Source organism: Neofelis nebulosa, chromosome 10 (genome assembly GCF_028018385.1).
Source record: "Neofelis nebulosa isolate mNeoNeb1 chromosome 10, mNeoNeb1.pri, whole genome shotgun sequence".
In the NCBI taxonomy this organism is placed as follows: Eukaryota; Metazoa; Chordata; class Mammalia; order Carnivora; family Felidae; genus Neofelis; species Neofelis nebulosa.
The window spans coordinates 100,545,817-100,572,684 of NC_080791.1; the positions used below are offsets into that span (position 1 = coordinate 100,545,817).

Below are 26,868 nucleotides of genomic sequence, written 5' to 3' on the forward strand. Positions count from 1 at the left end.
TAACTGTTTATTGCGTATAAACTGCTGTAGAAAACACTTAATGATGAAGATGTGCTCTTAACAATGGACGTATTTATAGTCATGTTCACGATTTAATTACAGATTGCATTGTCCTGAGCTCTCATCCCTGAAACAGGACATATAGAAAGAGGAAATGGGAAATAGTAACAATGTGACGGAATTTGTCCTCCTTGGCCTCACCCGGGATCCTGAAGGGCAAAAAGCATTATTTGTCATGATTTTACTGACCTACATTGTGACAATAATGAGCAACCTGCTCATTGTGGTGACTGTGTTTGGCAGCCCCTCTCTGGGCTCCCCCATGTACTTCTTCCTCACCTGTCTGTCACTCATGGATGTTGTTTATTCCACTGTCATCTCTCCCAAATTGATTATAGACTTACTCTGTGACAAAAAGACAATTTCCTTCCCAGCTTGCATGGGCCAGCTCTTCCTAGAACACTTGTTTGGGGGTTCTGAGGTCTTCCTCCTGATCGTGATGGCCTATGATCGCTATGTGGCCATCTGTCGGCCGCTGCATTACTTGACTATCATGAATCGACAGGTTTGCATTCTGCTGTTGGTGGTGGCCTGGGCTGGAGGTCTTATGCACTCTATGGTTCAACTTCTCTTTGTGTACAGCCTCCCATTTTGTGGCCCCAATGTCATTGATCACTTCATCTGTGACATGTACCCATTACTGGAACTTGCCTGCACTGACACCTACTTAATAGGCCTCACTGTTGTTGCCAATGGTGGAGCCATCTGCATGGTCATCTTTATCCTTCTGCTCATCTCGTACGGAGTCATTCTAAATTCTCTTAAAAGTCACAGTCCGGAAGGGAGGCGCAAAGCCCTGTCCACCTGCAGCTCCCACACCACAGTGGTTGTCCTCTTTTTTCTTCCCTGCATTTTCATGTATGTTAGACCTGTTTCCAACTTGTCCATTGATAAATCCATAACTCTGGTTTATACAGTTATCACTCCCATGTTAAATCCTTTAATATACACCTTGAGAAATTCGGAGATGAAAAATGCTATGGAAAAATTCTGGTGTAAAAATGTAACCAAAAGTAAAATAAGCATGATGGGTATTGAGGAGGGCACCTTTTGGGATGAGCACTGGGTGTTGTATGGAAACCAATTTGACAGTAAATTTCGTATATTAAAAAATAAAAAATAAAAAAATTAAAAAAAAAATAAATAAATAAAAAAAAAAAAAAAAAAAAAAAAGAATAAGCATGTGTCACTGACACCGAACACATTTATGATTAATTTTGAAGCAACAAAAGGGTTCTAAATTCTGACAATGGATTTAGTAAATTCAGTGGATTCTCTAGAGATGTTTCTCTTTATTTACACAAAGTCATCAAGAAGTGGAATGGATTGTCTTTTGAGGTAATAATCAACCTAATAGGGAAATTCTGGAGGTTGAATAATATTTGTCCCATTACAAGTAAAAATACAATTAATTTCACCTCGTAGCCTTATTTTTCTTGGTTTATATTGAAATGGAACTTTAGAAACAATAGTTTTTAAATTAAAAAAATGTCTTTTTATTTTGAGAGAGAGAGGAGAAAGTGAGCATGAGTTGAGGAGGGGCAGATAGAGAGGGAGAGAGAAAATCCCCAGCAGGTTCTGCACTGCCAGCAAGGAGCCCAATGCAGAGCTTGAACCCATGAACCATGAGACCATGACCTGAGCTGATATCAAGAGTCAGACGCTTAACCAACTGAACCATCTAGGCACCCGAAGAGTTTTAAAATTTTAAATGTGAACCAACCTACTTTTGAAAATTTACTTTCACCCAAACTAAAGAGAAAGTAATTTGGCTAATACTTAGAACAAATTACTGGGGCCAAAAGAGTGGTGTATAAATTTTAATGCTCATTATTCTATCAGCACAGAAACTTTCTGTAGCTGCAATATGCATCTTGTCCTTAAGATGATTTCCATTCCTCAGGTCAATGCCTATGCTTTTGCAGTTCAGGACATTTAAATGGGAGATGTTATTGTGTTTGGTTAGACGCTATCAGTGAGAACTTTTGTTAAAAATTTAACAAAGGGATGTTAAAAGGGATGTTGTATGTTTTTCCAGTTTGTTATGAGCCTGTATGGGGATGGTTGATGATGAAAACAGATTCTAGTTCCTAATTTGAGCACAGAAAACCATACTGATTCAATTATAAATATATTTTATGCTTTTCCTCATTAGCTGTTATGTACATTTTGTTGCCATTCTTCAACAAGAAGATAGAACCTACTTTGTCTTCATGATACTAAAGATATGGGTAAAGAAATGTGTTATTTTGCATAACAGTGTTTCCCCCAAAAGTTGTATTCAACTTAAGTACTTTGTCCTGATAGACCTAATAATGATTTACTTTGGAATAAATAAAATTTTGTTTTTCACTGTTATGTGTAAAAATCGACAACAGGTTTTTCTGTCTGCAGCCCATCCCTAAACACTGCAAGCTAGGAAGAAAATGAACTTGCTTTCATTGTAACACGGAACATCATCATGCTTTGAAAGAGTTTTCTTTTCTAACTAAAAAAAGATTTTATAACTTTTCTTATTTTAAATTTTATTATTTTTCATGCATATTGAATGATATATGCAATTTACTTTTACATGTGATAGCCTCTTAACCTTGAATGTGATCAATGTCATTGAAACTACCTGTGCATACTTCCCTGATAGCATTCATCTGCCTCTTCCCAGAGGTAATCTTAATGCTGAATTTTGGATAACCATAGTTAAAAACAGTTTAACTACATATGTATGTATCCTGAACATATATTGTGTAGAGTTTTCCTGCTTTTTTTGAAATTATACTAAGTATTGCATAGTTTTCTGAATCTTACTTTTTTAATTTAAGTTTTTAATTTTAAGTCCAGTATGGTTAACATACAGTGTTATATTAGTTTCAGGTGTACGAGATAGGGATTCAATATTTCTATACGTTACTCAGTGCTCATCATGAGAAGAGTACTCTTTAATCCCCATTACCTATTTCACCCATCCCTCCATCCATTTCTCCTCTGGTAATCCATCAGTTTGTTCCTAAAGTTGAGTCTGTTTCTTGGTTTCTCTCTCTTTTTTCCTTTGCTCATTTCTTTTGTTTCTTAAATTCCACCTATGAGTGAAATTATATGGTATTTGTCTTTCTCTGACTTATTTCACTTAGCATTATACTCTCTGGATCCATCCATATTGTTGCAAATGGCCAGATTTCTTTCTTCTTCTGGGTGAAAACATTCCATTGTGTATATGTACACACACACGCACACACACACACACACACACACACACACTACTTCTTTATCCATTCGTCTGTTGATGGACACTTGGGCTGCTTCCATAATTTGGCTATTGTAAATAATGCTGCAATAAACATAGGGTGCATGTATCCCTTTGTTTTAGCGTTTTTGTATTTTGGGGGTAAATACCCAGTAGTGTGATTACTGGATTATAGGGTAGTTCTATTTTAACATTATGAGGAAAATATTTTGTTTCCCATAGTGGCTGCACAAGTTTGCATTCCCACCAACAATGCATGAGGATTCCCATTTTACCACATCCTCGCCAACACTTTTTGTTTCTTGTGTTTCTGATTTTAGCCATTCTGACAGGTGCGAGGTGGCATATCATTGTGGTTTTGACTTCTATTTCTCTGATGTTGAGTGATGTTGAGCATCTTTTCATGTGTCTGTTAGTCATGTGGATATTTTCTTTGGCAAAATGTCTATACATGTCTTCTGCCCATGTTGTAACTGGGCTATTTGTTTTTTGGGTGTTGAGTTTGGTAAGTTCTTTATAGATTTTGCATACTAACCCTTTGTCAGGTATGTCATTTGCAAGTATCTTCTCCCATTCCATAGGTTGCCTTTTAGTTTTGTTGATTGTTTTCTTTAAAATCCCAATAGTTCGTGTTTGCTTTTGTTTCCCCTGCCCTTGGTGACATGTCTAGTAAGGAGTTGTTGCGGCCGAGGTCAAAGAGGTTAGTTACTTCCTGTGTGTCCTCTACGATTTTGATGGTTTTCTGTCTCACATTATGTCTTTCATCCATTTTGAATTTAGTTTTGTGCATGGTGTAAGAAAGTGGTCCAGCTTCATTTTTCTGCATGTTGCAGTCAAGTTTTCCCAACACCATTTGTTGAAGACACTGTCCTTTTTCCATTAGATATTCTTTCCTGCTTTGTTGAAGATTAGTTGACCATACAGTTGTGGGTCCATTTCTGGGTTTTTCATTCTGTTACATTGATATATGTGTCTATTTTTGTGACAGTACCATATTGTCTTGATGACTACAGCTTTATAATATAGCTTGAATTCTGGAATTGTGATGCCTCCAGTTTTCTTTTTCTTTTTCAGGATTGTTTTGGCTCCTTGGGATCTTTTGTGGTTCCATAGAAATTTTAAGATTGTTTGTTCTAACTCTGCGAAAAATGCTGGTGGTACTTTGATAGGGGTTGCATTAAATATGTAGATTGCTTTGGGTAGTATAGACATTTTAATATTTGTTCTTCCAGTCCATGACCCTGGAATGCTTTTCTACTTTTTTTTTGTGTCCTCTTCGATTTATTTCATCAGAGTTCTATAATTTTCAGAGTATAGATTTTTTTAATGTTTATTTATTTTGAGAGAGACAGAGAGAGACAGAGAGAGACAGAGAGAGAGAGACAGAGACAGAGAGAGAGAGAGAGAGAGAGAGAGAGAGAGAAGGCACTGGAGAAGGGATAGACAGAATCCCAAGTAGGCTCCGTGTTGTCATCACAGAGCCCAATGTGGGGGGAAGAAAAGCTCTCACTTTGAGTATGATGTTAACCTGGGTTTTTCACATATGGCCTTTATTATGTTGAGATATGTTCCCTCTAAACCTACTTTATTGAGGGTTTTTATCATGAATGGATATTGTACTTTATCAAATGCTTTTTCTGCATCTATGGAAATGGTCATATGATTTTTATCTTCTCTACTGTTGATGTGATGTATCATAGTAATTGATTTGTGAATATTGAACCACTCTTGCAACCCAGGAATAAATACCACTTGGTCATGGTGAATGACTTTTTAAAATGTATTGTGGATTTGGCTTGCTAATATTTTGTTGAAGATTTTTGCATCTATGTTCATCAGCCACATTGGCCTATAGTTCTCTTTTTTTTGTCTTTATCTGGTTTTGGTATGTCTTTATCTGGTTTTGTATGCTGGCCCCATAGAACGAATTTGGAAATTTTCCTTTGTCTTCTATTTTTTGGAATAGTTTAAGAATAATAGGTATTAACTCTTCTTTAAATGTTTGGTAGGAAAAAAATAAGTGTTTGGTAGAATTCGCCTGTGAAGTCATCTGGTTCTGGACTTTTGATTGTTGGGAGTTTTTTGATTACTGATTCAATTTCATTGCTGGTAATTGGTCTGTTCAAATTTTCTATTTCTTCCTGATTCAGTTTTGGGAGGTATTTTTTCATAGGAATATATCCATTACTTTTATATTCTCTATAACCCTATGTATTTCTGTGGGGTTGGTTGTTACTTATCCTCTTTGATTTCTGGTTTTGTTTGAGTCGTCTCTCTCCCCCATCCCTCCTTTTTTTGATGAGTGTGGTTAAATGTTTATCAATTTGAAGAATGTGCTCCTGGTTTTATTGATATTCTATTTTTTAAATACAAATACACACACACAGAGGAAAGTATGGCCCATTCAAAGAAACAAAATAAAACAGCAGAAATTGTCCCTATAAAGCTCTGATGCCTGGACAAGGACTTCAACACACCATCTTAGAGATGTTCAAACAAGTAAAGGAAGGTATGGCAAAGCTCAAGGAAAGGAAGCTAAGGAAAGAGTCAAGGCCAAATATCAAAAAAGAGACAGAAAACTTCCATATCAATAAACCTCAGTAAAGAAATAGTATTTTTTTGGGGAGCCTGGTGGCTCAGACAGTTAAGCACCTGGCTTTTGGTTTTGTCCCTGGTCATGACCACACAATTTTGTGAGTTCAAGCCCCAGGTCTTCTTGGGATTCGGTCTCTCTGCTCCTTCCCCTGTCATGATGCCTCTATCTTTCTCAAACTAAATAAATAAACATAAAAAAGAAGGAATACGCTTTTCAAATCATGTGTAGAGAGTTTCAAAGGACCTGACATTGTTATATAAAAGGCATCTGAATATCCAGTTTCAAATATTTCTAGATTTAGTTTCTATGTTTTTTTTCTTATATTACTTTGTAATTGTCTCTTTCAAATTACATATCCATATCATCTATCTCTTATTCTTTTTAAGAAAGATTCTCTTCTTTGGGGCAAAACTTCTCAGTTGGAATTTTATATGTGGGTTTTACCTCCTCTGAGTTAAATGGAAACTTTTAACATTTATTACCAATAATCTTCTGCCATTCTTATTAAGTATGTCTTTTTTTATACAAAGACTTAAGATTTTTACTTCACTCCAGTGTCTTCTTCAACTTGAGAATTTCTTTTTTTTTAATTTTTTTTAAACGTTTTTATTTATTTTTGAGACAGAGACAAAGCATGAATGGGGGAGGGGCAGAGAGAGAGGGAGACACAGAATCGGAAGCAGGCTCCAGGCTCTGAGCCATCAGCCCAGAGCCTGACGCGGGGCTCGAACTCACAGACTGTGAGATCGTGACCTGAGCCGAAGTCGGACGCTCAACTGACTGAGTCACCCAGGCGCCCCAACTTGAGAATTTCAAATATATACTGATGAATTGAAAATAACGAATTGTTGGGGTGACTAGGTGGCTCAGTTAGTTGAGTGTCTGACTCTTGATTTCAGCTCAGGTCACGATCCCAGGTTGTGGGATTGAGCCCTGCCTTGGGTTCTGTGCTGAGCATGGAACCTGCTTAGGATTCTCTCTCTCCCTATGCCCCTCTCCCTTAGTCTACAATAAAAAAGGGGCACCTGGGTGGCTCAGTTGGTTGAGTGACTCTTGACATTGGCTCAGGTCATGGTCTCATGGTTCATGGATTCAGGCCCCACATTGAGCTCTGAACTGATAGTGAGGAAGCCTGCTTGGGATTCTCTACGCCCCTCCACTGCTCATGCTCACTCATGTGCTCTCTCTTTCAAAATAAATAAATAAACTTAAAAGAAATCAAATTAAATTAAAAAAATAAAGAATTCTTGTTCATGCAATCTTGTATTTTTGGTATTAATAAGTGACGTGTTCCTTGCTTTTAGATTGCTGTTTTTTTCTACTTAATTCTCCTGAAGTGATTGGCTAGAAGCCTCTGAAAACATGGATCATGTAAAAGGTCTCAGTCCTCTAGAGCATGATTCCTCAGTGAGTTTAATTTTGAACAAGAAGCCTTGGGGACAAAATGTTTTAACAACTCCATGAAGTAATTTGTTGCTCATTGTTGATTAAGTGCCCAGTCATATCTTTCCTTACCTGGGAGAATATTTCTCTTTGGGGGGTAATGTTGCTGTCAAGATGTAAAAAAAAGCCATTACTTTACTGGGCATGGACCATATTAAAACAGTCACGCGAATGCTTTCAGAAATATTCCAAAGAATCCAAAACATCCACTGCATTATGGACTAAAAATGCTATTAAAGGTTGATTCAATTAATTTGGTCAGTTAAACATAACGATGTTTTACATTTAATTTTTGGTACATAATCTCAATGGCAGCTTTCAAATTCAATGATTCATCAATCATATCAACTATACATTCTTGAAGCCAACTCTGTATAATCCCATAATCCAAACTATTAAATGTCTGTGAAAGTTGAAGAAGATGGTCATGCTTTGTGCAGGCAGAGAAAGAGAAATACTTATGTGACAAAGCATTTCGATGTCACTAAGTGCACCCTGACATTTTTTCTGTAGTCACGTTGGGGTTGATGTGTTGGCAATCCTGTCTTATTTTCATGCAACTAAGTGGTCATCTTTCAGGACCAAAGATAGAATTGCAGAAGCCTGGATTTGGAACAAGTGACCAAAGAGAAAACAGAAAAGAGAAAACAGAAAACATAAAACAGAAAACCCAGGTAATGTATATACCTTAAACATATACCTTATACGTATACATATATACCTTATACGAGGGATCCTATAAAATATTTTCCCTTTTATGTCTGGTTTATGGCACTTATCATGGTGTCTTCAATGAGTTTTATCCATGTTGTAGCATGTATCAGCATTTTTTCCTTTTTAAGGCTGAATAATGTTCCATTGTCTATATATACCATAATTTATTTATGCATTCGTTAGTTGAAGGACATTTGGACTGTTTCCACTTTTAGGCTATTGTGTATAATGCTTCTATGAACATTGGTGTGCAAATGACAGTTTGAATCTCTGCTTCCTATTCTCGTGTGTATATACACCAAATAACAGTTTGATATGTAACTTAATATCCCTTTAGTACAAAGGGAAACTCAGAACTTACAGTGTGAAAACTTGAGGTCATAGAAATTTAGTTACTTGTTAGATTCATTGACCCGTATATGTACCTTATTAGAAAGCAAACTTTAGTGTCTGTGGAAATAGAATTCATGAGTTTTGTTAGATATGAGATGTATAGAATATTAAAGAAAATGCCACTATCTGTTTCTGCCATGGGTTAATTCCATGGATATTTTCTCATTTTTAGGATCTTAAAAATATTGTGAATAAAATTGACACATTGTATTATTCACCCAGTTGACCTCTTGTTTATAAAAATAAGGCCCCTTTGATTAAATTTAGATTTAATGATACAATGCAAAGAGGAGACTGAAATGTTGAGAAAAACAGAGGCAAGGGCATTTGTACACAGTAAAGCAAATGGTAAGGAAAGGACAGCTTCTGTAATTGTGTATGAAAACTGCCCAGTCAGTCCCTCCACCCCTCAGGGAATGCTCCCTTGGGTAATGGGAGAAGACAGTGGACTTTGGGGAAACTCATCTAACACTAGTTCTAAGAGATGTGGCACTAAAATTACACAGGGAACCAAATAATGATAAATAATATCTTGAATTTATTTAGTGCTTCTTAATTGTCAGGCAGTTTTTGGATAACTTTATTTGCATTTTCGTATTTAGTCTTTAAAACCATCATATGTGTTAGAAGCTGTTGTGTTTCTTCATGCAGATGATGTTGGGTAATTTGCTCAAGGTCACACAGTTGCTAAGTATAGATTCTGAGGATTAAATTCCAAACCAGAATTTAGAACCTGAGTTCTCATAAAGTGCATCCAGGACCACCCCTGCAAAATTATAAAAGTCACAAAGATTATATATGGGAGAGGCAATCCACCCTCTGTGGTTGTTGTTATTCTGTTTGTCCCCAAAGTCTGTTCAGCCACATTCAGGTTTTAGAGTAGCATTGTTACGTCACTATGAAGAAACTGACTTGGAAAATGTGTTATTTCTTTAAAGTATATCTTTTTTGAAAATCTGATGAGTGTTTATTGGGACCTCAAAATGTTTGCTGCATAATTTTTATGGTCACTGCTCAATCATTAAAAAATGATGGCTTATGTGGGGAATAGATTTTAGTAATCAGACAGTTAAATAGAAACACATGTTTCTAACCATTGGCTTGCCATCATGTTTCTTCTTCTTCTTTTGTTTAATGTTTTTTTTATTTTTTTATTTTTGAGAGGTAGAGAGACAAATTGTGAGTTGGAGAGGGGGTGCAGAGAGAGGGAGAGAGAAGGAGACAAAGAATCTAAAGCAGGCTCCAGGCTCCGAGCTGTCAGCACAGAGCCTGATGCAGGGCTGGAACCCATGAACTATGACCTGAGCTGAAGTCGAACACCCAACTGACTGGGCCACCCAGGTGCCCTGCCATCATGTTTCAAAAGGATCTGGACTGTAGCTCAAAATTTAAGTCTATAATTTCCAATAGCTTGCTGATTTGAGAGTGTTTCCCAGTATTTTACAACTCGCGTGCCATATATGTGGTTTGTTTCTTCTGCCTTATGTTGTGGAATTTGGCATAGTGGAGATCTTCTTAATTTATCTTATTTTAATTCATATTGTGGGACAGTTATTGATTTAAGGTTTTGGAGCACTCTTTAATTATTTATTTGTTCTCATTGAATGTGGTAAGAAATTTGAAGTATCTAACGAATGTTGGAAGCAGATATATTTATTTTTAATAAAATATTGTATAGGTAAAGTATAGAATTTTGTATCATTTTGAGTCAAATCACCATTTTTCAATAGTCTAGAGTAATAATTATGTTCATAAGCTCATTTAAACAGTCAAACATTCATTGATCCCTTAAAATGCATAAGGCACACATATGGATTCTGGTGATACCATTATTAAAAAGATATGTGTCTATGTTCACTCTCCTGGCAGATCTAACAGATGTTGGGAGAAAACACAACTCTAAACAAATGAGTGCTGTAAGTTCCCAACAGGACAAGGGGTTGGACCCTCCTACTGGAAGCTATCTCTTGAATGCTCGGACAAACCCTGTGAATTGTGAGTATTTGTCATTATAAATGCAGACATAGCTTCATAATTGTGCGTGAAGATATTTAATTTTGTATGTATGCAATGAACTGCTGGATGGAACCCCTTTAAGCAGCTTGTCTCTTCTGATATATCTTCTGATATATCTTAAAGTTCAGAATCTGGTTTTCTGGAAATATGAAAAGTCTGAGGGGTGAGTCCTGGTACTGATGCTGGGGGACCCTCCAGTCTAACTCCAGGTTGAAAAGTCAGGAAATCTGAAATTCCTCTACTTCCAGTTCGTTCAGTCCACCCAAGTCAAAATTCATCAATTTCCAAGCATATTTCATTCAGCTTATGGTCTTTGCTGATTGCTATCTGCCTTTTGATGTTTTCTCTTATTTTCTCTCTTCTACATTTTACTCTCCCTCTGATTTTGAGTACAAATTGGCTTGCTTAGAAGCAGAAAGAATAAAATCATCTCCTTCCCTTCACAAATGATGGTCTACAAATGTACACATTATAACGGAGCACATTTCAAATAATTCTGCCAAAAAAAGTTGCACACAATACATGCAAAGTTGGTTGTGGATCATATCTGAAAGGCCCAATGGATAATTCATTTTCCTCAAGTGAGAAAGAATGTCTTATGTTCCACACAGACTCGGATAATCAAGAACTAACAATGAACAAAACAGCTGGTCTAATCTACTCATTACTTTAATAATCATATAACCTTTAACACATGATAATTCACCCTGATTATTAAAAAGATGGTCTACTGTTAAATGCTAGATAAAGTTTGCAATAACAAGAATTCAGGATCTCAGGAATCTGGAAAGACTGTAACCTTTTCCAATAGAAACATGGGTTGGAACATGATTTTCCCAAGATGACTGGGCAAAATCAAATAACATTTTTAGATTTTTAGTATAGAATTATTTCTACTATACCATGATTCTGCCTAAAATCTTTATGTTGGCATTCTAAATTGAGCTATGGTTAGCAATAATCAATTCTAAACAGTTTTGGAAAGTAGGAAAAATATCTATGTAGTGCCCATTTACTTAAATTTGTACTACCCATTTTTCTCCCCAATAACCTAGGTTGTAGTAAATGTCCACTCAGTTTTGTGTTTGTGTGTGTGTGTGTGTGTGTGTGTGTGTGTGTGTATTTTCAAACAACATGTTGCTCTTATTGTACTTTCTTGGGTGGGAAGAATTTAATATATTGATCTCAGTTGGTTTCTTACATGTTTAAAATTCAGCTAAAATAAATTTTATAAACATTTTATTTTATTATTAAAATTTTTTTATGTTTATTTTTGAGAGAGAGAGAGCCGGGGGGGGGGAGGGCAGAGAGAGGATACACAGAATCTGAAACAGGCTCTAGGCTCCGAGCTGTCAGCACAAAGCCCCTTGAGCGGCTCGAACCTATGAACCTGAGCCACAGTCAGACACTCAACCGACTGAGCCACCCAGGCGCCTCTTTATAAACATTTTAAAGGGCACTTATGCTATGTCTTGTTCTTTCATTGCTTCAGGTGACTTATTTTTTCAGTATTTGGAGCTCATAGTGAAGTAATTCAGAAAAGCAGTTATCTAAATGTCAGGTTATCAATTTATGCTCCATGTACTAGGTATTACATTGTAAGTAAGCTATTAGAGATGAGATTGTTTTCATGGTGAATCTCAGAAGGCCAAAAAGAAGTCAAGAAAAAAAAAAGAAATGACATATAATGTCAAAAAATGCAGTCCTTGTGAATTTCTAGAGAAAGCTTCTTCCTTGTTTGGTAGATCATGTCACAGATATGCCCACTCACATGTACCTCCCAGGTAGAAAACTGGTCTCCTCATTGTAGTTGATGCAAGGAACTTGTGGGTGGAGATTCTAAACTCATTTTCTAGAAAGTCACCCTGTGTGAGACCCTTTGGGGCAAACATTGTTGAGTCAACAATGTTATGTCAACACTTAGTTTGTTGACATACAGCTTGTGATCCTCTCAAATTCATTTTGGCCATTTTGTTTGCAGCCTCTGAGGCCTGAGTTCAATGCCTTCAGAAGAACGTATGGAAAATAGAAACAATGTGACAGAGTTTGTCCTCCTGGGGCTCACACAGGACTCTGAGGGGCAAAAAGTTCTCTTTGTCCCATTCTTACTCATCTATATTGTGACAATAGTGGGCAATCTGCTTATCATTGTGACCATCATGGCCAGTCCGTCACTGGGTTCTCCCATGTACTTTTTCCTGGCTTATTTATCATTTATAGATGCTATCTATTCTACTGTCATTGCTCCCAAGATGATTGTAGACTTGCTCTATGAGAAGAAGACTATTTCCTTCCAGGCTTGCATGACTCAAGTCTTTCTGGATCACTTATTTGCTGGTGCTGAAGTCATTCTTCTGGTGGTGATGGCCTATGACCGATATGTAGCCATCTGTAAACCACTTCATTATCTAATCATCATGAATAGGAGGGTATGTGTTCTTATGCTGCTGGTGGCCTGGACTGGAGGCTTTCTGCACTCATTGGTTCAATTCTTCTTTATTTATCAGCTCCCTTTCTGTGGCCCCAATGTCATTGACAACTTCTTGTGTGATATGTATCCCTTATTGAAACTTGCTTGCACCAATACCTCCCTCATTGGGATTTCTGTGATAGCCAATGGAGGAGCCATTTGCACTGTCATCTTCTTCATTCTCCTAGTTTCCTATGCAGTCATATTACGCTCTCTTAAGACTCATGGTTTGGAAGAGAAACGCAAAGCCTTCTACACCTGTGCGTCCCATATAACTGTGGTCATTTTATTCTTTGTTCCCTGTATCTTCCTGTATGCAAGGGCTAATTCTACCTTTCCTATTGATAAATTCATGACTGTGGTTTTAACATTCATAACCCCCATGCTGAACCCTTTAATCTATACCCTGAGAAATAAAGAAATAAAAAATGCCATGAGGAAGCTTTGGAGTAAAAATCTGACCTTTGCTGGAGGAAGGTTGTACTGCTCGTGCAGAACATGATATTCATTCTTTCACAGAATCAAGGACTCCTTTCACTATCAGTGATTACATTTTAAAAATCATAAAAAACGAGGTTAGAGTGGGAGAGAGCCAAAGCATAAGAGACTGTTAAAAACTGAGAATAAACTGAGGGTTGATGGGGGGTGGGAGGGAGGGCAGGGTGGGTGATGGGTATTGAGGAGGGCACCTTTTGGGATGAGCACTGGGTGTTGTATGGAAACCAATTTGACAGTAAATTTCATATATTAAAAAAAATAAAAAAAAATAAACCCTTAAAAAAAATAAAAAAAATAAATAAAAATCATCTCCTTTGCATTATTTAGCCTATTTATTCTGAAACAGGTCTATAAATTAATCTTTATCTAAATGGGGTATGTTATATCCCTTAGAGAGCAAGAGAATTGTGTCAATTTAATCCCTGATATATGTAATCAAACTGTGTTAAGATTCTTTAGTGGGAAACAATTTTTGGTTTTATTTCAAGTTCTTGTTTGTGGGGTATGGCACCTCCATGGTATGTAAAAATATTATCTAGTAGAAAATTTAAAATTAAAAATTCACCTTGTTAAAAAAGAAAACCTAACTGCTTCACCTAACAGCAAAAATAAATATCCTGGTCAAATTAATTAATTTCACAGCACATGTTCACAGCTGAGGATAGACCCATAAGTAGTGAACTTTGTTAGGTTTATACTGTGGTGGTAGCATATGGTTGATTTTGTATATTCTAATTAAGTTTCTGACAGAAAAATTAAATTGTTCAACCCATTCTGTACATCTAGATCAAATGGCTTCTTCCAGTAGTTACAATATATGTATAAGTGACTCGACTCATATTACGATAGAGCCTCAAATGCTGCCTACATTAAATTATACTCTCTGGGTACCATTTTAAAAAATTGGCAATAAATGTAAAACATTTTGGGACTAGATTGTTTTGTTTACATATGAATGACTTTCTGATTCTCTGTAAACTTTGTGTTCTTGACTTAAGTGGTAAATCATAGGTGTCTTCTCTGTTTACAATTGCTCTGTAGAAGTTTTGGAGGTCTATTACTGTAATACAAAGACCATTTTTTAAGGTTCTGGCATTATGCGTTACCTTGTTGAGAAGTCAACTCACAACACAGATTGGATACGATATTGGTATTTTTTTGCCCTCATCCTTCTTTCAGTTTGTAATTCGATCCGGTTAGTGTACTTAGCAATATTAACGCTCCCATTTCTTTTATATGTATTGAATAAATGCCAGCCATGAAGGTTCATTTATTATTCAATGAAGTAAATAAAAATTAATCTAGATCTTTTCTTCAGAAAGAAATTCAACATAGTGGATTAAATAGTAAAAATTTATCAGAACTGTAGGAGATGACACTGGGGTCCTGGCATGAACTAAGTTGGGATCAAGGTCTCACCACCTCTGCTGTGGTGCAGAGGTGCAGAAACCGGACTCAGGATGAATGTTCTGTGCATATACTTCTCAAAGTCCTTCCCTGTCCTGATTTGATAAATATAACTTTCAAAAAAATTTAAAGTTTTGCTTCTTACATTTATATCTCTAACCTATATAGGATATAAATTTTCAGGTATGGTGCGAGGTGGGAATATACTTTCCTTTTTATAGTAGATTAACTTCTCCCAGCACATTTATTGAATAACCATTGCATTTCCCACTACCCTGCAACACCTCCACTTTCATACAGAAAATATCTATATATCTATTCTTCTATTTCTTAGCTTTCCAAAGTGTTCAATTTGTTGATCCATGAACAATAATACAGTGTCTAAATTACTGCAATGTTTCACATAGTATCGAAGTCTAAAATATCGCCCCCAAATACCAGCAACCACTTTATCATTTCAGATGGTTTTGGTGGGTCAGAAATTTGGAAGTGGTTCACAGCGGTATTTCTGGGTCAGGGCCTCTCATGAGGCTGCAGGCAGAAATTGGCTGAGCCTGAGGTCATTCTGAAAAGCTTCTTCACTCACATGCCTTGTACTAGGCTTGCAAGTCTTGAACAGTGAGGGCTGGAGGAACTAGTACTCCTTGAGATCATAAGGGTGGGGCCCTAATCTGATGCAACTGGTATCCTAATAAGGAGAGGAAGGGACATTAGAGTTCTCTCTCTCATTCGTGTGCACAGAAGAAAGGCCATGTGAGGACAGTGTGAGAAGGTGGCCCATCTGCAAGCCCGGAAAAGAGGCCTCACCGGAAGCCAACCGTGTTGCCACCTTGATATCGGACTTCCAGCCTCCAGAACTATGGGAATACCAAGGTCTGTTTAAGCCTCCCAGTCTGCAGGATTTTGCTATGACAGCCCAAGCAGACTAATATGATGATGGTGGTGGTGGTGATGATGATGATGATGATGATGATAAATAATCTAGATTTGGTGAATAAAGTCCTGAACTGAATCACCAAAATTCAGTTCAGGAAGATAATAGCTTCTCATCAAATCTTGAGATGAGAATAATTTCCTAAGCCAGAACTTCTTGAAGGAATCATCACATATCCTTGAATAAATACCCTGTGATATCACCACAGATAGGGGGTGTATATCTTCATCCTAACCTTTCTCTAAGGCATCTGACATCATTTGTCAGGGTAACTATGCTCTGAAAAGAGAGAAATACTCAAACATTTCTGGAGATGCCATAAAAATGTTGCAAACTAATGCTCACTCCTGGGTGGCAAAATGCCACTGTGGGCCAATGGTCAGAAAGCAGACCGAAGGTGAAAGAATATTGGCCCAAAGCGATCACAGTGGGCCAGTTCTGCGGAGAAAGTTAGACTACTTATATTCTACAGGAATACATTTCCATTTTGGGTCCCTGATCCCTGGTGTTTAGTTTCATGGAATGATAGGCTGAGTAGAAGTATTTAGAACTAATCTTCCTCTTCAAAACAGTAAGTAAAAAAACATTACCATATCCTTGGGCTACCAAAGAGATTTGATTTATTCAGGGAGTGAGTCTTACCACATTCCCACTGAATTTACTAGTTCGGCTTGGAATAAAATGGAGAGACAGGGTAACTGTGTGGAAAATGGAATCTTAAAATAAATCTTAAATTAGGTAAGCAAAACAATGTCTTTTGTTTGAATTATCCTTTAGCAAGTGAAAATATCAGCTATTCCATGCAGGAAAAAGATAAGTAGGTTGGGATATAAGAAACCTAAATTTGTACCCTTAATTTGTCACCATCAGACTTAAATTTTTTCCTCGTCACCATCTGAATGTGTAATTTCAGGAATGTTTCTTTCCTTCCCTGGGCCTCAGTTTCTTCATATGAAAAATAAAAAGAATGAATTAGATACTCTTCAATAATTCATTCAATTCCCAATGTCTATGGTTAATGATTGATTAACCAAATTCTGGCCTCCATGTATTCTTCTTACAGTCAAAAATGGTACAACACTTTTTGGGACTTTTGATTTTGGAGAGCTCGTAAATCAGGCAGATAACACTGTGGAACTGAAATAGCAGAAACTGACTTTTGGTTCTACTGCTTACTAGTTACACCATCCTGGAAAAATGAAATAAATTATTCTAAGTGTTAGGTTTTCCATCTATAAGTTCAGAGTAATGTACTCATCTTCTAGGGTTATTTTGAAATTAAATATGAGAGAGGATTGTAAACAGTAAATGCTTGATGTATGATACTACCTTTTAATAGCAAATTTAGGTCAAATTAGAAATGGACAGAGACCATAATATGTTATTAACTGACCAGACAAAATATATAAGTAATGATAATTCTAAATTCTCCAAAGAGAGGAGATGGACAATTCTCAGAGGAAGAAGTTGACGTATTTCAAATTCTCAAGTGTGTTTTGAATCTATTTGTTAATGTCTCCACAACTTAGGATGAGAAACAGTCTCTTCTTGAAGCCTTTGTTGAAAGATGAATATTAAAGAAGATTCATGCTAAGTACCTTGGTAAGATTTTACATAGGAGGTAATGTGGGGCCATGGTCAAGATCAAGACTTGAGGCCAGACAGACTTGAATTATATCTTTAGGTCTGTCCCTCACTAACTATATATCCTGGAACACAAGGTTTTCCTTCTCCATGTCTCAATTTTCCTATCTATAAAATAGAAGGAAGAACCTTTCAACCACATATAGCTCTTTCTAAAAAATATTCAGTGAGGTATTTTACATTTTTTTGCATAATGTATAGCATATGTGAAACAGTCAATACTAATTTTTGATCATTACTTGTAATAATAATGGTTAACTTTCACACAGAACTTTATAATTACCAAATAATTCACACTCTTAAGAGGAAAGTAAGCTTAATTCTTTAGTCCTTAATTATCTCAGAACTGTAATATTTCTGCCACCACAAAAATAAAAAAGGAGGTGAGAAAGAGCTATTGGAACATTAAAAATGGTACTAAAATTTATTTAAAAAGTCTTTTCTAAAAGTAGAGTAACATATAATCATGCTAAAAAAAATATAAAATACAGAGAGGTGAAAAATGAAAAAAATGTTAGTTTCAGCATTACAAAAAACCTATAAAATAATACTGTTTTTGCTTTGTTTACTTTCTGTATTTTTCATGCATAATTTTTCATAGTTATCCCTATACTTTTCCAACAAAAGCATAACATTTAACAATATAGTAACTGAGACTTTTTCTATGAATTAAAAGATTTTGGAGAAATGTTTCTTTAATTCCTGAAAGCAAAAAGGGGTGCCTTATTTAAATGCACTGAAGTGACTTTTAGCTTTTATTAATTGATTGTGTAGCAGACGTTTCCTTTCTTGACTCGTATGTAGTTTGGCTCTTAATGAGGGAGAACACTGCTGGGAGGGACACCCTTGGTTGTTTCCTATGTGTTATTATTATTTTTTTTTTCATTTTTTATTTATTTTTGGGACAGAGAGAGACAGAGCATGAACGGGGGAGGGGCAGAGAGAGAGGGAGACACAGAATCGGAAACAGGCTCCAGGCTCCGAGCCATCAGCCCAGAGCGTGACGCGGGGCTCGAACTCACGGACCGCGAGATCGTGACCTGGCTGAAGTCGGACGCTTAACCGACTGCGCCACCCAGGCGCCCCTCCTATGTGTTATTATATAGGAGAGGCTAGTGAAAACATCACGGTTATTGGTTGAAGATGTCGTTTCTGGTATCACATTTGAAAGCAATCAAAGCAAAGGCTTTCTCTCTGAGAGTTGAGATGGTCGTATTTGATAAAATGTAGCAGATAACTGGAGCCTCACTGCTTCCAAATTTTTAATCTCTCTCTTTTTTAAATGTTTATGTATTTATTTTGAGGTGGGGGAGTGGCAGAGAGGGAGGGAGAGCAAGAATCCTGAGCAGACTCCGCACTGTCAGTGCAGAGCCCCATGTGGGACTTGAACCCACAGACTGTGAGATCATGACCTGAGCTGAATTCAAGATTCAGATGCTTAACTGACTGAGCCACCCAGGCACCCCTTTAATCTCTTTATGCAAGAAATAGCAGTCCCTTGCTTCCTGAAGTGATGGGAAACTGAAGTGGTTCTTTCAAGAGTAAGCATTTGGAATTCTATTCCCTACTTTAAGTATTCACTTAATCTTCAGAGCAAAATGTTAAAGCGCCTAACTCAGTGTACTAGTCACGAGGTGTGATCCAATGCTCCATCTTCCAGGGCATTCACACTTGGTTATGGGGCACGTCACACACTTTGAAGTGCGTATCTCTGATACTTTTAACATTTTCCCTCTTTTTCCTTAGAATATTGACTGTCCATATCATAGATGAGGAGTTCTTTCAGAGAAGGCCCCTGTCTGCATCTCTCTTGGTAGCCCCTTCCAGCCCCTTTGCACATATTAGGGGCCGGATATATATATATATATATATATATATATATATATATAGTTACTGAATTAACATGTAAATCAGTGAAAGTTTGGACAGTAAACCAATGAATTAACGGATGAATGAATGAATCATGGGTTCTGAGAAATAAGGGACTGATTTTCATAAAACTAAAAAGTGGATTTGATCTAGTTGTGACAATACCGCAACTATATCTTATTCGATAGCTTCTCTATTAATTCTCTACAATTTTTAGATGATATAATTACAAAGGTAAGCCAAAGACCCAAACAACCATGTTTGCAAGAGATAAAACATTGGAGTTTTTAAAGACTGGATTCTCTCTCTTTAGCTCACACAGGCTTAAACAGAAAAAATTGCTTCCTTTTCTCATCTATAATGATAACACCTGTTAATAGGCCTATCTTTTTCTTTTTTTTTAATGTTTATTGATTTTTGAGAGAGAGGGAGTGCACCAGCAGGGGAGATGCGGCGGGGGGGGGGGGGGGGGGGCGGGACAGAGAATCCGAAGCAGGCTCCAGGCTCTGAGCTGTCAGCACAGAGCTGGATGCAGGGCTCGAACCCACAAGCTGTGAGATCATGACCTGAGCCAAAGTCAGACGCTCAACCGACTGAGCCACCCAGGTGCCTTTATTTTTCAATCTGGGGGCTGAAAAAAAGGAGCCTGGTTAGGCTCCTACAGTATAGGCATCCTAGTTTTCATATTTTCACCTGCAGCATTGATGCGCATTCCTTGGCCTTCTTGGTAGCTATGCCTCTACTAGATTATTCTTACTAGTCCTTTTTCAGAAGGCACTGAAGCAGTGCTTTCTGGGATTTTAAGGGGAGAAACATTTGCTTGAGTATACACCATTACAGGTTAAAAGATCACTCTAGGGAAATGAAATCTGGAGACACGAAAAAGGAATGGAGAGTAGTGGATAGGTAGAGATCTTTTTTATTTTGTGGGGCAGGGAGGATGCTGAGCAAAAAGGTAGGAAAAATGAATTTGAAGGGGAGAGTATCAGTGAATAACACTTGCAAGAAATCTATTTCTGTTGAAATATTTTTGACATTCATTTTAAAACTGTAATCATGTGTAACAAACACTGTCTTTATCCGCTGAAGGCCAAGACTAATAAATCTACTGTGGAGTGCATGTGTGAAATAGCTTACAAGCAATCACTTTGGTAAAGAAGAGAAAAGGACTCGTGCTAGGTGGTTAAAAACCATGCAGATAAATGACTGGCAACCACTCTTATTCTTTTTGAGTAATTCATTGCTTTAGGTGTTATAGATATGGCCTCATATTATATGGACTATAATATTAATAGTCGTAGTCCGGCGTCATCCTTTGTATCTCCTTTATGCCACTTACTGGGATAGTAGCTGTTCTGCCCTCACAGATATCCTTTGAGCCAAGCATGTTCATTTTACGGTAAATAGTGAAGAGTTCCAGGGGTTAAATGCATTTTATAGAATTATCTTTGCTTGTTTATTTCAGCGTCACAACCCTTTGACTTACACTGAACAGCTTCCTTACCCTTTCTATATCTTAAATATTTCATCTGTTAAATGAGGACGATAGCAGTGTCTGACTTCATTGTTGAATTAAAGATTAAATGTGTCTGGTACTTGATAAACAGGAAATCATTGACTGTGTTAGCAGTGACTTCTAGACATGAAATTGTCTCAGTAAATGACAACACTGTCTTTAGATGTTGTTGTCCAAAAATTTTTGGAGTAATTTTTACTCTCTTCTCTCTTTACGTCTATGTTAAGGCCATCCACAAATTCTATTGTATCTACCTTCATAATATATTCACCTCTACTCTTACCATACTGGTCCAAACCATCATTGCTTTTTAGCTGGATGGTTGTAGTAACCTCCCAACGAGTCTGCTTCTACTCTTTTTCTTCTCTGACCCATTCTGAGTCAGAATAATCCTCTTACAATGATCTGCAAGGCCCTACAAGATCTGTCATCAGCCAGTCTTTATTCATTCCTATCCTGTTACATTGCCTCCTTTGATCAACAGTATCAACCATGCTCCCTCCTCAGGACTTTTCACTTGCTGGTCTCTCTATATGGAAACTTCTCTCCTTGGGTATCATTGCAGGTCCTTCCCCATTCATTCAAGTTTGGCTTATGTAATCCCTTCCAAAAGAAGCCTTCTCTGACTGCCTTGGAGAAAATCATATACAGGGACCATGTATCATTTACCCTGCTTTGTTTTTCTCATAGCAATTATTGTAACTTGACATAATGTATAGTTCTTTTTTTTATTTGCTATTTTCTCTCTCTACTTACCAGAATATAAGCTTCACGAAAGAGGAAATTTTATCTCTTATTTTTACTGTTAAAGCTCCACTTCTGAGAGTGTTAGTATTTTGAAACGAACTTATACATGAATGACTCAGTAGACCATAAAATTATATTTCGTTGTGTAATCCTTCCCCTATACACACACACACACACACACACACACACACACACCAGAGCCAAATTGATGTAATTTGTTCAGCAGCTTGGTTTCGCTGTGGTTGATAAGGGTACTTAATTAGCCAAGTCTGGGTGGGAATAGAATTAGGAGGTTAATAAAAAATAATTTAATAACATATTTTGATTCTATTTGTCTTCAAAGCAAGTTTTTTAAAAAAAATTAGTGCTTATTTATTTTTGAGAGAGAGAGAGAGAGAGAGAGAGAGAGAGAGAGACTGTGAGCGGGGGAGGGGCAGAGAGAGAGGGAGGCAGAATCTGAAGCAGGCTCTAGGCTCTGAGCTGTCAGCACAGAGCCCTACACGGGGCCCAAACTCACGAACTGTGAGATCATGACCTGAGCTGAAGTCAGACGCTTAACTGACTGAGCCACCCAGGTGCAAATTTTAAAGAAGACTTTTACAAATTGATTAAATAGAAGGAGATCCTCAAACAAAATAAAACAGAAAAACCCATGGTGAAATAACACAGAGGTTAAGAATATCTGGATTTTTATGAGTCTTTTAGCTTATTGCTCCTAAATATAATGGTCCCTATTCTCAGATCAAAAAGCAAGAGAATTTTTTAGAAAGTGAAACCATGACTCTTACACAAAATGAACACATGAAAAAGATTTTATTTAATCATTAATTTATGAGAGAACTGGTAAGATTATAATCACCCAAAAGAAGAATCCAAAATATTACCCTTACATTATTCAATCAGGGATGTGTAATTCATCTACAAATAAATGCAGAACTGACTTTATCTAGAATGGCCAGGGAAGTCAATCAACCTTTCACCAAACAACACTTGCATTTCTATGGGCCAGAGTTATTAGCATTATTATCAGTTTTATAAATGTTATGAGTTATAAAATAGCTCAAGGCAGTAAAAGGCATAAATCCTATATAATCCCAAAGAGAGTGCTGCAGATAACACAAACTTTCACTGAAGATGCCCAATAATCTTTATGCTACATTTCTGCCTTATACTATATATATATATATATATATATATATATATATAGTCTTTCCAGGGGAATTCTACCAAACATTTATTTATTTATTTATTTATTTATTTATTTATTTATAAAAATGAAATTTATTGTTAAATTTGTTTCCATACAACACCCAGTGCTCATTCCAACATGTGCCCTCCTCAATACCCATCACCTACCCTCCCCTCCTCCCACCCCCCATCAACCCTCAGTTTGTTCTGACAAAAGTTAATTTAATTTAGCAGCTATACATGAAAAGAAGTACAGATCTTATAAATAAAATAAATTCATATAAAGGGAAAATGATTTTCTCATTTATTTTTATTTTTATTTTTTTTACAAAGGAAAGAACACAAATTTCCTGCATCCATTGGGGTCCTGAGATAACATACTTAAAATGAAAGATTAAAAATAGTTTAATTATGTTTATTTATCAAGGTATAGGTAGGGTTAAGGGAAACCAATAAGGGATGAAAAAGCCATTACCACAATTAGACTTGAGAGAGCAAGGGCAGGGGGCAGGGGGAGTGATCACAGGAACCCAGAGGGTCCATCCCAAAGAGTTCTGCTTCAGTGAGTCACCCAGTGGTTGACAGACCACTGTCAATCTAACAATACATACCCTGACATCCTTTTCTTCTCACCTGCTTTCTTACATTCAGCTGGTACCACCTACTGGTCAGAAGGTAAGAGATCTGGTTGAAAGAGACCAGGGAAAGCAGCTGCCCAGGGTGGGCACATTGAGAGTGGATCTGAAGGGGTGGAAAGACTACATCTAGTGTGCATTCCCACCATGTACTGCATTATTTTTTCCTTAGTAAGGGAGTAAACACTTTCATTTTTTGGAGTTAACTGGAAAAAAAGAAAACACAGAAGAAATAAGTAAAGAGTCTTCCAACTTATTTATTCATTTCATATTTATTGGACACCACAATAAGTCCGACACTGAACCAAGGGAACAAATAAAGGGGTGAACAAGCAGGCAGGTCTACTCCTCTGCCACTTATTTAAAGGGTTTTTAAATGTAAAAGAAGGTGAATTAGACTTAATCTTGCGTCAACCATGTGTGGAACCAAACCAACAGTTGTACATCTTTTTAAAAATATTTAATGAGTTTTTTAACATTTCTTACTGGCTGAGAAGCAATCAGGCTTATTATATGGTGACCTTCCTGTGCCTGGATGTCCTCTAGCAAAGACCCAGTGACCAGTTTTTCAGGTGTGGAACAAGGATTTTTGCATCCTTGTAAGAAGTTGAAGTCACTTCAAAAATTTGCTCTTTTTATAAAATAGAAAAAGCAAGTTTCTTTTCTTTGGCACACCATGAAAAAATAGCTTATGCTATTAAAATGCTTTGGACTTACCCAAAAACCCCACATATAGAGTTCTCATCACCTTGTCTTTGAAAATACTGTCTTTACAGGTTAATTCTCCACTCTTGAATTCATCATCAGCTTTGAAATAAAAGAAGACAGGATGAATGTGACTGAATTCATTCTAATGGGACTTACCCAGAATCCTCAGATGCAGAGAATTCTATTTTTGGTGTTACTTATCATCTACATTGTCACTGTCACAGGCAACCTGCTCATTGTGGTCACTATAATCTGCAGCCAGACTTTGGATTCCCCAATGTATTTCTTCCTGGCATTCTTGTCTTTGATAGATGCATGCTATTCCTCCTCCATAGTCCCTAAAATGTTAGCTGATCTGCTTTCTGATTCAAAATCTGTTTCTTTCAGTGGCTGCATGACACAGCTCTTTGTAGAACATTTCTTAGGAGCTTCAGAGATTGTCCTCCTTGTGGTCATGGCCTATGACCGCTATGTGGCCATCTGTAGACCCCTGCACTACGTGACCATCATGAACCACCACACATGTCGCCTCTTTGTGGGGGTGTGTTGGGCAGTGGGTTTTCTCCACTCCATTGGACAGATTCTAGTTACTTTCTGGCTCCCATTCTGTGGTCCCAATGTCATGGATCACTTCATGTGTGACATTTTCCCCCTGTTACAACTTGCCTGTACTGACACTTTCCTTGTTGGCCTCTTGGTTGTTGCCAATGGTGGAGTAATTTCTGTGATCACCTTTGTGATGTTATTGGTATCCTATGTGGTCATCCTGTGCTCCCTGAAGACTCACAGCTCTGCAGGGAGGAAAAAGGCCCTCTCTACCTGTGGCTCCCACATCACAGTTGTTGTTTTGTTCTTCGTGCCCTGTACTTTTATGTATCTGAGACCAGTAGCTACTTTTCCCATGGATAAAGTCCTAACACTATTCTTTACTCTTATTACTCCCATGCTAAACCCTGTCATCTACACAGTAAGGAATACAGAAGTAAAAAATGCCATTAGAATGTTATTAAACAGCAATGCAATTTCAGAAAATAAATGACCCACTACAAAGATGTTATTTCTTTCATGATCTTTTACATTTTTATATTTTATTACTTTTAAGACCTCATATCTCTCATGTGGCACAACACCTCTGCAAGCAGGTATTATTATGATTATTCCTATTTTACAGATGAAGGAAAATGAAGTTCAAAAACATTAAATAACCAGCCCAATGTCAGACAGAGCTAGTATGCAGCTCTGCCTTTTTCTAAATCCAAATTTGATGCTCTTTCAACCATTTCAAAGAGTATCAGAAAAAAGGCAGCATTTCATCAGAACTCTTGTTTTGTAACAGACTTAAAAATGTTCCTTTCTAATTACAGAGCTGTGTAATGGCTTGTGTATATAAGCAGTTGGTACTCAGTTGAATTGCCTACTGGCCTAGGACAGTGTGGAATGCAATTTAGAAAGGAGGTATTTGCCAATACCCTCTTAGCACACACTTGATATATCTAATGTTTAAAATTATCTTGGGTTTCTTGTTCCGTTGGGTAAAAGTTGTCAGGGATTATAAAAATTAATTGTATTTAGACTGATGTGAAGATTTTAAAGTGTTTTCCCATGGTCACAACTTACAAAATTGAATTCTCGTGTTTTTATTTTACAGAAAAAAAGTAGAAAATCAGAAAGGTTAAATAACTAGATCATAGAACATGCAAGCCAGCCTTGAGTGCAAATATTCGTACTCCACATCCTGTGATCTTTTCATGATACAGGGGTCTGGGACTGGTATTTGATTATGGTTTGGTTTATAAAAATAGTTTTTGGTTATATGCCATAGAAAGTGACACTTTGAGTAATAATTATTAGTAAAATCAAATGTAATTATTTGTCAGAAACATGCAGTAAAATCATTTCACTATTAAAAAGTTGACTTTGCATTTAGTTCCTTGAACCTGGAATCCTCTTTGGAAACTGCTTTAGGAGAGCATTTATAAGAGATACGAAAAAATAGGAATCATTACTCAACAGTTGTCAAAGAAAGTATTTCTCAGCTGAACAGCTTAAGTTGCATGACTTTCTTGTGAATTAATTTTGGCTTTTTTCAAAAATAAAGTCTGTTAAAGAAAATGAAATCTGTGACCAAAATACAAATGTGTATGTATGTCATAGATGTATTTACAGCTTCCTCTTCTGACAGAAAGATCCAGCATCCCACCTCATGAGTGCCATATGTTTTATTGGAAAAAAATCAAGGGATTCCATGATGTAACAATATTTAGTCAGCATATTATGGTTATGAAAATGTAGAGTAAAAAAACATCAGCTTTAGGACCAGGAGACATGGGTTTTATTTCTCACTGCACCATTATCTCATCCATGACCCAAACCAGCTCTCCTTATGTCTACCAGTAGTTTACCTGGGTAATTTAGAAGGTGATTCCAAGTTCCGTGGTTCTGCCCATGCCCATATTTTATTACTATGAGTATTGTTATATTCACGTCTACTTCAGTTAAAAGTAAAATTGGAAGAGTCATGAGACCACAGCTCATCTCCCCCAAGTTTTGCATTTCTGACAAACAACTTAGAAGATGTCCTTCAAGGCTGAAGGGGTCTGTGGACTGGTAAGACAATGCGAGTTCTGCTCCTTTGAGAACACGTTCCTCTCCCCATTGAAATGCACGAAGCCACATGAAATGCATGAAGAACATTTTGGCAGGTACCTGATTTTTGTGAAATTAGTCCCTGAACCCATCAAACATCAGACCGTACCTCAACTAGTTTCTGGTCAACTGTGATATGATCT

At 36.9% G+C, this 26,868-nt stretch overlaps 3 protein-coding genes across 3 annotated transcripts; all 3 read left to right on the plus strand.

Moving 5' to 3' along the window:
• The first annotated feature begins 151 nt into the window (after positions 1-151).
• LOC131486650 (olfactory receptor 4A5-like) lies at positions 152-10,462 on the plus strand. The gene is made up of 2 exons (XM_058686545.1): positions 152-1,091; positions 10,317-10,462. The coding sequence occupies exons 1-2, from the start codon at positions 155-157 to the stop codon at positions 10,460-10,462; spliced, it is 1,083 nt and encodes a 360-aa protein (XP_058542528.1). The 5' UTR covers positions 152-154.
• On the plus strand, positions 7,032-26,152 carry LOC131487845 (olfactory receptor 4C46-like). The gene is made up of 4 exons (XM_058688993.1): positions 7,032-7,304; positions 7,920-8,014; positions 10,317-10,442; positions 24,148-26,152. The coding sequence occupies exon 4, from the start codon at positions 24,201-24,203 to the stop codon at positions 25,116-25,118; it is 918 nt and encodes a 305-aa protein (XP_058544976.1). The 5' UTR covers positions 7,032-7,304; positions 7,920-8,014; positions 10,317-10,442; positions 24,148-24,200; the 3' UTR covers positions 25,119-26,152.
• LOC131487846 (olfactory receptor 4A15-like) lies at positions 12,473-13,435 on the plus strand. The gene has a single exon (XM_058688994.1). The coding sequence runs from the start codon at positions 12,482-12,484 to the stop codon at positions 13,433-13,435; it is 954 nt and encodes a 317-aa protein (XP_058544977.1). The 5' UTR covers positions 12,473-12,481.
• Positions 26,153-26,868: the final 716 nt, after the last annotated feature.